This window comes from Chiloscyllium punctatum, chromosome 9 (assembly GCF_047496795.1).
Source record: "Chiloscyllium punctatum isolate Juve2018m chromosome 9, sChiPun1.3, whole genome shotgun sequence".
Classification (NCBI taxonomy): Eukaryota; Metazoa; Chordata; class Chondrichthyes; order Orectolobiformes; family Hemiscylliidae; genus Chiloscyllium; species Chiloscyllium punctatum.
Window position 1 is genome coordinate 101,272,613 of NC_092747.1, and position 10,784 is coordinate 101,283,396.

Sequence of the window (10,784 nt, forward strand, 5' to 3'; positions counted from 1 at the left end):
GATAGTTTTGGTTTGTTACAATTTTACTTCATCATATCCTGTGCAAGTACTAGTTCACACTGAATTAGATTATTTTCCCATAAAAAGAAAATATGGAATCCTCCATCATTCCAATGGAGATATTCGTGTATGTGCACCCCTTGCGTACAAAACATATATCAATCCAGATACTACATTTTAATTGAACTAAATTAATGAGATGGTAAAACTAAAGAGAAAATGGGGGTTAGTGTCTTACTTGTCCAATGTCTAATGCGTTATGTTTTGTAAATTGTAAAATAAGTTATGTGATTGAAGTTGATTTTAGGTTCACTGAAAAAAACATTCTTAGTTCAGATTGGTACTTGTTCTGAACACACAATAAATAATTGATTAAATTGCAACAATTGAGTTGTAGAACTCCTTGTGCTAATGCATAACTACTAACCATTATGCATCCCAGGTAATCTAACAGATTCCTTCGATGTAACTGAAGAATTCCTCTCCCAGGATGAACCTTTAAGGAATGACAATTAAACACAATTGCTTTAGATGCACTGCATGTTCTATTAAGGGTCAAGATATAATCAAGTTGTATTTTAAAAACAGATGAACCTCACCTAAAGCTACAAACTGAATCAGAATAAATGCTGGATTAGAATACAGAACGTGAGTATTGCTGGAAGAAAAAAGACATTTTTTCAAAGTCTTTCATCTTGCACTCATCAGGATAATTCAGCACAAGCAAGAAACAGCAATAGGATTGAAGGAAGAGATAACCGCCAACAGGAAAGCAAAAACACATGCATATTGAAGACACAACACAAAGAGAGTCTGAATTTACTTTGATTAATAATTCTCCACCTTGCCACCCATTCACCAACTGACAGACCCCACTTCCACTAAAAGTGCACGAACACATGAATACCTTAAGCTCATAATGGGACACAACTCCAATACACAGCAGTCCTGAGTTATGTCACGCATAAGCTTAGATAGTGTCAGAAAAGTATTTGACAATACATAGATAGGCAGAGGTGAGCTTGACCCAACATCCACACACAGCTGACTGAAGACCTCAGGACAGGAACTGTAGATATTTTTGTCTATACCGCTTAACCATTAGACATGTAAATCTGGGCTTGCTCCACTCTTTATGATATTTATCCATACAACTATTAGGAGAGTGCCTTAGGAATTACCAGACAAAGTGACTCAGCAAACTGTTAAATTATCTTGGAAATCTGATCAAAAAAGTCAAATTTATTCACTGAAAAATAACCTGAGTTTTATTAGTTAAACAACTGTCATTGAAATTAAACAAACAATAAATTACATGTTCAAATTTTACTGAGGTAGATAATGCTACACTGATATAACTTGTTGTGCTGAACCAAACATGACTATTCATCATTTACTTTTTAGTTCCCCGAACATTTGTAAATCTTGCATACTTAGCACAGCTCCTGGAATCAAACAAATCCTTTACCTTTGTGTTTACTGTTTCTATTTTAGATAGATAGAGATTTTGAATTTTTTTACTTAATTATTGAATTTGACAGAATCCAATATAGTGAGCCAAGAATAAATATCATGCAAAACGATCGATTGAGAAATATAAGCTGTGTCCTTATCCACACAACTTCAATCCTCTTTGGCAAAGTCTACTTTTGTGAAGGAAGACCTTTAGAAAGAAGTTTGCTTCATAAATCAAATTAAAAAGTAATCACTGAAATTCACATACTTCTAAAACAAACATACATACATTTGGTTCGATGGGATTGTAGAATCTGTTTTCCTTCAGCTTGAGTCCAAGGAGAAGGGACGATGACACTATTCAAAAAAAACTACAAATAAATCAAAATATTAGGATACACTATATACTGAAACATTAAATTCAACTTCAAATAATGTTACATTATGGTATCAGATCACTGCTCAATCTTTTATAAGTTTAGACATTTACCAGATATTGCTCAATAGTTCTGCTTAAGACCATTCCTGTAAGCAAAACCCTATTCCTACAAAATGGGGTGTGATATCGTCCACACAATACTTGACATAGCAGTACTGCCTAAGCTGAAGAAAAATTCTAATTACTGTGATCAGCTATTGAATAGCAAAAAACATGAGGATCATGGGACAAGCTATAAATCTTAAAGTATATCTTTTAAAAAGAATGATACAGCAGGAAGTTTCTATGGCAAACCACTCCACTATACAATCTTCTATGTATGTCCCCTTTGGTATAAATAACTAAAAGGCACAATATTTCATTAATTCTGCCCACTATAGTAAATCCTCACTGTTGTCTGTAATGCAACTTATGCAGATGGTCTGTCTATTCCCAGTGAAGTCATTATGAATCCATTTATGCTGATTAAATAGTGTCATGGAACATCATAACTTTTGCACAAACTAGTCACATTTTTCTCAATTAACAATTCCTCAAAGATGTGAGGGGAAAGATTTAAAAGGGACTTGAAGGCAGTGTGTATGGAATAAGCTGCCAGAGGAAAAGGTAGGGGCAAATACAATTACAACATTTGAAATACATTCAGGTAGGTACATGGATAGGGGAAGGTATATTGGATATGGGTCAAACGCAGGTAAATGGGGCTAGCTCAGTTTAGGAAATATGGTCTGCATGGACGAGTTATGCTGAAGGGTCTGTTCCCATGCTGTATGTCTGTATGAGTCTAATACACATGACCAACTGTGTTACTTCATTAACAAGACGGTGGCAAGAGTAAGACTCCTGAGGCAGGGCTCATTGACCACGTTTTCCCCCCCTCTTTTCCCTTTAATATCGCTTGTTCTGAGCACGGATGGCATTGGAGGCAGCAGGAATCCGAGCACAGACTTGTATTGGCGGTGAAAGAGTCAAGCACGGATCTCATGGCAGCGGCGAATGGGTCAAGCACAGACCTCATGGCTGTTGCAAGTGAGCTCTTACTTACTTTTCCAGGTGAGCACAGAACACAGTATCAGAATTGGTGGCTGCTACATTAATGGAGGTGACATTGGTGAGGTAGGCCCAGTGGTAAAAGATGGCGCCCGAGGATCGGCAAAGTAGTCGTTGTTTGGGTCAGCAATTGGAGGTAGCAATGCAGTGGTGGAAGGGCATTACAATTACATCGACAAGGGTGGGCCCAGTGGTGAGAGATGTGATACTGACATTGGTGGGTCCAGCGCAGGCAGCAGCGAGGTGGTGGCAGAAGACAATTGGCCCAGCAGCGTCTGATGCTGTCTGAAGAGTAGTGACGTCAACATTGGTGGTGGTGGGGCAATGGAGGAGGGATAATCGTGCTGATGATGAGCTGGCTCAGGACAGATGGAATCGCTTTGAGCTTTATTTTTTTTTCATTCTTAAACTATTCAAAATGGCACCAGATCATGGCAACAGTGGAAAAGCTTTTCACTTTCCACATTTTCTCTCACTGTAAAGTACACATGACAATAAAATCATTCATTCATCATGGGCCAATCCAATAGGATCTCCTCAAAATGATATGACTGACATTGCGACTGACAAACATTTTTAAAAACAACCTTCCTCGCATTGTGTAATACAAATCCAAGTCCAGTAGCTCAGTCATTACAAGTGATAATTTACTAATGAAAACCCTGCCAGAGATCCAAAAAGTGATCAAATAAACACTTTAGGAAGGATGTCAAAGTCTTAGGGAGAACACATAAGATATTTACCAAAATCCTTCAATTGTGGGGTCAATCCAGGAAAGCTACAACATTTCTAAAAGCAGGATGACAGGAGATTTAATGGAGCTTGAAATTATGAGGAAATATGATTGATGAAATAAGATATTGTTTCCAGTGGCAGAACAGCAGGTAACTGGAAGGGCTACGTGATTTAAAGTGATTTGGCAACAAACCAGAGGTGAAATCACTCTTATTCAAACCTTCTATGCCTTTCAACTCACTGCAATAGTCTGTAAAAGGGGATGGGAAATGGATTCTGACATAACTTTCAAATAGGATTTGGATAAAGGGAAGACTTTTGGCTGAAAGGAAAAATATTTGCTGCAGAATTAGACAGCCTGACTGATACAATGTTGGAACGAATGTCCTCTTTCAGTTCTACAACATACTGAATGTAACTTTAATGAAGAAATTTTTAAAAAGTTAACATTATTCAGTTAGAAAATGTTAAAATTTCAAATTGTGCTCTGCTTAAAATGTACTTAGTTCTAAAAAAAAGAATCAAACCTTTGAACTTTCTCCATGGATTGTATTCACATTTGTCATGCATTGCAGATCAATGAAAAAAATTGGCTTATGTGGTCAATGTCAGTGCATGTGGATGAATGACTAACACTTTAAGAACTGTGTTGAAACCATTTGCTTAAGAAGACAATTTATACCAGTTTGTCAGTAGAATTTGCTGACAGGATTCTACTGCAAATTAGTGTTATACTAAAACATTTTCTTTATTTTGGTTTGAGCACTTACTTCTTCAATGGCTTTTTGTTTTCTTGCCTCAATATCATTATCTAATCTAAAAGTATAAACAAAAAAAAATACAATTTTAAATGTAATATTACTGTTACAAGTCTGCTAACATTGAAGCTAACACTAGCACTTTTACGAAGAAAAATATTTTTCTACTGGTAATTTAACCAGAAATTCCATGCTTGTTTTCAACTTTTTAATACAAATTTTTGAACACGAAATATTGTCATGTCAATTACCGTGGCTTTCAACTTAATACTGAAATAAAAAAATATTGTGATAAGAGATTTTGTCTCTCAATCAATGCAAGTGATAAACTATCGAGATTGCACAATTTATATCTGTTGGGGTCATAATCAGAAAGACCCACAATTCAAATACCTGCCTTATTGGAAACAAACAATATATTGGTATTAGTACACTGTTATATGGAGTTAAGCTTAAAATCAATACAGGTTAAAGCAAATCTAAACCACTACAGAGTCTTAAATGCAAGATCATGAATCGCAGAAAACTCATACGCAGATACAGTAGAGAATAATGAAGGCAAATTGAAATTTGGCATTTATTACTACAAGAGTAAAGTGTAAAAGCAGGTAACTGCAACTGTATAAGGCATTAGTGAGACCACACCTGAAGCATTGCACATAATTTTGATCCCCTTTCTTGAGAAAGGATAGAATTGTATTGCAGCAGTTCAGAAGAGGTTCATTAGTTTGATTCCAGAGATAATGGGTTTGTCTTATGAAGAAAGATTGAGCAGTTTAAGCCTGTACACTCTTGAATTTAGAAGAATGAGATGATATAAGATGCAAAAAGAGATTGACAAAGTAAACATAGAAAGAATGCTTCCTCATGTGGGACAATCTAGATCGAGAGTCATTGTTTTTGACTAAGGGATACCAGATTTAAAACAGAAATGAGGAAAAATTACTTCTGTGAAACGGTCATGAATCTGTGGAGTTCACTACCCAAGAGTGCAGTGGATACTGGGATATTGAGTAAATTGAAGGAGGAGATTTTTCCTTAAGTAACAGGTTGAAGGATCATGGAGACTGGGCAGGAAAGTGGAGTTGAGGCTGAGGGGAGATCAGCCATGATCATATCAAACGTATCGATTGTGAAGTGGGCTTGAAAAACTGAATTGCCTACTCACAACCCTAGTTCTTATGGGTAATTTAAAAGTAAAATCATGGGATGTGGATTTTACTAGCTCGGCAAACATTTATTGTCCATTCCCATTTGTCCTGGTGGTGCGCGGCCTTCTTGAATGGCTGTGGTCTTTGAGGTGTAGGGAGACCCATTGTTCTGACAGGAAAAGGGATCTAGGTTCTTGACCCAAACAATGAATGAACAGCGGTATAGTATCAAGTCAGGATGGTGGTGACTGCAGGGGAACTTGGAGGTGATCATTTTCGTACATCTGCTGTCCTTATCTTTCTAGGTGATATAGGTTATGCATTTGGAAGGTGCTGTCGGAGGAGCCTTGATGAGATACTGAACTCGTTGAGGAGATGATAATATTGTCAAAACTCACTGAATTGAAACTCAAGCAGGAAAATGACTCTAGAATGCCTCATATCTTACCCAGCTGAATGGCAAACAAAAATCTAATTCATATATAAAAATGAGAAAGAACATCTAGTAACATAGATGCTGATCTAATGGCTGCACTGTATGCAACTCATAATAGAGAAAACTGGTAACCTGGTGCAGCTCATGTATGCAGACTGCTGGTGAACATCTTCTGGATCAATTTCAATTGGATGCAGGATGGCAAGCTCTCCAATGGACCATCTGAATTTTCCAGGTGTCTAAGTAAGGAAAGTTGTATATTTTCAAGCTATCGAATGTAATTAAGAAATAACTTGCATTTATACACTGGTTTCTGACACTTCAGCAAACTTCAAAGTGCCAATGAAACATATTTTGGATTGTAGTCACCGTTGAAATGCAGTGAAAGGCAAAACGGGTACAAGCTCTTCCCTCAGTGCCAATCACAATGTTGTGATATGGATTAAACTGAAGAACGTGCACTCTTCCAGGCAATTTTCAAACTAGCAACAGACTAAGTGATCCCAAACAAGCATAAGGAAATTCTAACTCCTATCCATCTCTTTATCATAACTTCAATTTACTACTTGCCAATACATTCAAGCATTGATCTTTCAAATATAATTTTTATATGGTAAAAATTCATTCTCCTAAAAATAAAACAACTTAAAATTCAGCACTGCTAATTTGTGTTGTGTACAAAGTCAATTAAATTACAATATTTTGCATTCAATGTGAGAAAAAAATCTTTAAGGAGTATCAAACTTACCTGTGAATCAGGTGTTTTCACTAATCTGAAGACTGAGGGACTGGGGACCACAGGTTCATGCAATGTTGCATAATCACTCGGGCTCTCAAAAGGATTTGAGACAGGAGGTCGCCCAGGTGTGTCTGGCGTTACGTGTATCCTGGTCTCACTCTTCAGATCTCCCATTACTCTTTCTTACAGTATATAGCAGCTTTCCACTTCTATTATTGGGAAACAAGAATCTTTATGAAATAAACAAACAATATATATTTTATAAATGGCAAGTTTTTCGCATATGTCTTTAAAAACAACTTTGGGACACTTTTCCATCTAAAAAAACACTATACAAATGTACATATAACTGATCGCATCTCTTCTTCTTTAAACCATCTTCATTGAATTGAAATTAGTAATAAGATCCTTTTTTTTGACAAACCAGGAGCAGGCTCTTCAGCACTTTCATGGCTACAAGGTTACTAGAAATGTAAGATGTGAAGTGGACTTAAGAGACAACATAAAGATATTTATAGGTATTCTTGCTGACACCTTTCAAAAATTTGCTCAAGATTCTATCAATATCTACCTTACAATATTAAAGGACTCTGCTCCCACCATCTTTTCAGAAGGAGGGTTCTAGAGACTCATGAACCTCAAAACAAAAATCACTTAATCTCTGTTCTTAAATGAGCAACACCTGATTTTTAAACAATGACCCCTAGTTTTAGTTTCGCCCATACAATGGGACATTTTTTCCACATCTACCCAATCAAGATTCCCTTAGGATATTATGTGTTTCAATCAAGTTGCCTCTTACTCTTCTAAACTCCAGCAGATATAAGCCTAGCCTGCCCAGCCTTTCCCATTCAAGACAACCTATTCATTGTGGACTACCTCCAATACATTTACATCCTTCCTTAAACAAGGTGACCAATACTGTGCAGATGAGTCTCATCAACGCCCTATTTAATTGAAGCATAACCTCCCTACTTTGACTTCAGTTCCTCTTAGGATTAATAATAATACTTCCATTAGCTTTCCGAATTACTTGCTGTAAGTGTATACAATCCTTTTGCAAATCACCAGATTCTTTGCATCTCAACATTCTCTGACCATCACACAGTATATTCCATTAGCTACATCCTTATCCACTCTCTTACCTATAAATATCTTTATGTTGTCTCTTAAGTCCACTTTACATCTTACATTTCTAATAACCTTGTATCTATCAGCAATTCTGGCAGCCCATATGTGCCGTAAGGTACGTCTAATTTATATCAATTATAAACCATTGACTGTTGCAGGGTACTGGGACCTCAAAAAAGCACAATAATGCCTCTACTTCCTCAGAAGGCTAAGGAAAATCAACACGTCCACAAAGACTTACCAATTTTTAGAGATCCACCATAGAAAGCATCCAATCCAGATGCATCACAATGCAGCATGGCATTTGCTCTTCCCAAGTCAGCAAGAAATTACAGAGTTGTGAGCACAGCACAGTCCACCACAAAAACCAGCCTTCCATCCATTGACTCTATCTACACTTTCCATTGCCTCTAGAAAGCAACCAACATAACCAAGACCCTGATTATACACTCTTCCACCCTCTTCTGTCAGGCAGAAGATATAAAAAACTTGAATACATGTACAGCTTCTTCCCGGCTGTTATCAGGCTTTTGGATGGACCTCTCAAATGTTAATGTTGATCTCTCTTTCTCTGTGCAGTGGGTCTGAGGCTGTAATGCTGTGTTCTGCACTCTGTTCTGCTACACTTTGCATAGTATGATCTGCCTGTAGAGCATGCAAAACACTTTTCACTGTATCTTGGTACATGTGACAAAAATAAATCAAAAGCAAATCAATCCAGTAGCACATCTTTACAAAATGAAAAACACCATCTTACGCCTAATTTCTCATGAAAACGAAAAACTACAGATATTGGACACTGAAAACAAGAAATGCTGTAGGAACTCAGCAGATCTAGCAGTACCCGTGGAGAGAGAAGCAGAGTTAACATTTCAAGTCTGATATGACTCTTCTTCAGACGAAGTATTAAAACTGAAAAATTTCCAAAATGCTTCATCCAATCAGTACAGGTCTCACTTTCCCCAGCACTGGTGTTCGTACAAATGAACTGGAACCCATTTCTCCCATGACAGTCTTTCAGCTACATATTCAACTGAGGAGTCAGATTTGCCTTATGCCAGTTTATCAGTGGCTCAAGTAATAATGCAAAGATTATGACTTTTGAGATTCTGCTTTTTTAATCTTGCACCTACCTCCTCATACTGACTATGCAAAACCTCCTTTGTCCTGCCTATATCATTGGAACTGACATTTAGCACGACAAGTGGATCCTTCCCTTCCTCTCCAGCCCTGAGGAGCTATACTGAGACACGAGACCAGTGAGGAAAGTTATCTGGACTCACGCTTTTTGATGCACAGAACTTTGTTAATCTCCCTCATTATACTGTCTCCTACTATCACAACACTCATTCTTATTCCACCCTCAAATGGCTTTGCGTACCATGGTCATTAGCTAATCACTTCTGCAGCCCTCATTCTTACCCAGACAAGCTGGAAGAACAATTTTTAATTTTTAAAGAGGTGTTTCCTTAGTAATCAGATATCTTTAACATACTAATTAGCCTAAGCATATCATGACAGTAGCAATGCACCAGTACATGTACCATAGCACTTCTGCTTAGATATCTTGCTTCTGTGGAGCCACATTAACTAATTCTCTGTACAATTCACTTAGCTGTTGTATCCATTGTCCAAGAAACATTTTATGCAGTTTAGGATTCTTCACATATATAGAACTGGAACTAATTTCTAGTTGAGCAAATATTATGCGCAACAAATAATTACAGCTTTTCATGCTATATTAAAAGACAATTCATTTTCCTAAAATTTGTATTCGTGGGATGTGGGCATTACTGGCTCAGGCAGCATTTATTGTCCATCCCTAATTGCCCTGAAGTCACCGAGCCACTTTCTTGAACCACTTGTCTGAGATATAGGGACACATAGTGTTTTTGAACATAAGATATGGGCAAAGTTGGCCATTCAGCTCATCAAGTCTGCTCCATCATTCATTAAGGTCAAGTTCATCTGATAATCCTCAATCCACTTTTCTGCCTTTTCCCCATAACCCTTGATTCTCCTATAGATACATACAGAATATTATATTATATTAAATGTACATAATATGCTTCACATGCTATATATGAAATGTGCTTAATTGCCCAGCCTCTATAGCCCTCTGTATAAAAAAAATTCCAGGTTCACTACACCACATCCCTGTCTTAAATAGGCGACCCCCTTATTCTGAGATTATACCCTCTGCTCCTAACTCCCTCAGAGAAACAACCTTTCTGCATTTATCCTCTCAAATCTCCGAAAAATCGTCAACAACAGCAACTACATGACATCAGCAATGGTTTACCTATTTCTCTATTTTGCAAGATAGAGAAATATCTTACCTATCTGTCTATTTTACGTTATATTCATATTTCACACCTCTATTTTACGTGATATTGATGAAAATTTCACTGTAGTCTCTCTTCAGTTTACAATATTTCACCCAGTATGTCTCTGTTTTAAATGCTATTGATGATGTATGATCCCAATTCCTCTATATTTTACATGACTTTAATGGTATTTCACCCAGTCTCTTTATAGTTTAAATAACAACATAAGTTATCCATTTCACTACTTTACAAGATATTGACATTTTCCCTGTCTCTCCCCATTTTATATGATACTGATGATATTATACCTCTCTTACATATACTCGATAATCTACCCCAGTCTCTTTCCATTTTACACAATATTCCAACTTAGACTCTCTCTATTTTACATGATATTTAAGTATATCTTACCTTCAACGTTCCTCTCACAGAGTTCGTTGCCTTGAATGTCCCTCTTGCAATCAGTGGCCAATCAGCAGCTTCCACCGGCGACGGCGGACAGCCAATCACCTGCTTTCGGCGGTGTCGGCCAATCGGACGACACGCATGGCCGCGGATAGCGA

The 10,784-nt window shown here is 37.2% G+C and overlaps 1 protein-coding gene across 3 annotated transcripts in view; it reads right to left on the reverse strand.

Moving 5' to 3' along the window:
• The window catches only part of bora (bora aurora kinase A activator), a 31,530-nt gene extending 20,794 nt beyond the window's left edge, over window positions 1-10,736 (reverse strand). For all 3 annotated transcript variants that reach the window (XM_072577983.1, XM_072577981.1, XM_072577984.1), the window contains exons 1-6: window positions 10,633-10,736; window positions 6,773-6,972; window positions 6,157-6,263; window positions 4,450-4,495; window positions 1,745-1,826; window positions 428-496 (exon numbers count right to left, since the gene is read on the reverse strand). In XM_072577983.1, the coding sequence (XP_072434084.1) occupies window positions 428-496; window positions 1,745-1,826; window positions 4,450-4,495; window positions 6,157-6,263; window positions 6,773-6,937 (469 nt within the window). In that variant the 5' untranslated portion in view covers window positions 6,938-6,972; window positions 10,633-10,736. The remainder of the gene's footprint in view (window positions 1-427; window positions 497-1,744; window positions 1,827-4,449; window positions 4,496-6,156; window positions 6,264-6,772; window positions 6,973-10,632) is intronic.
• Between the last annotated feature and the right edge of the window lie 48 nt (window positions 10,737-10,784).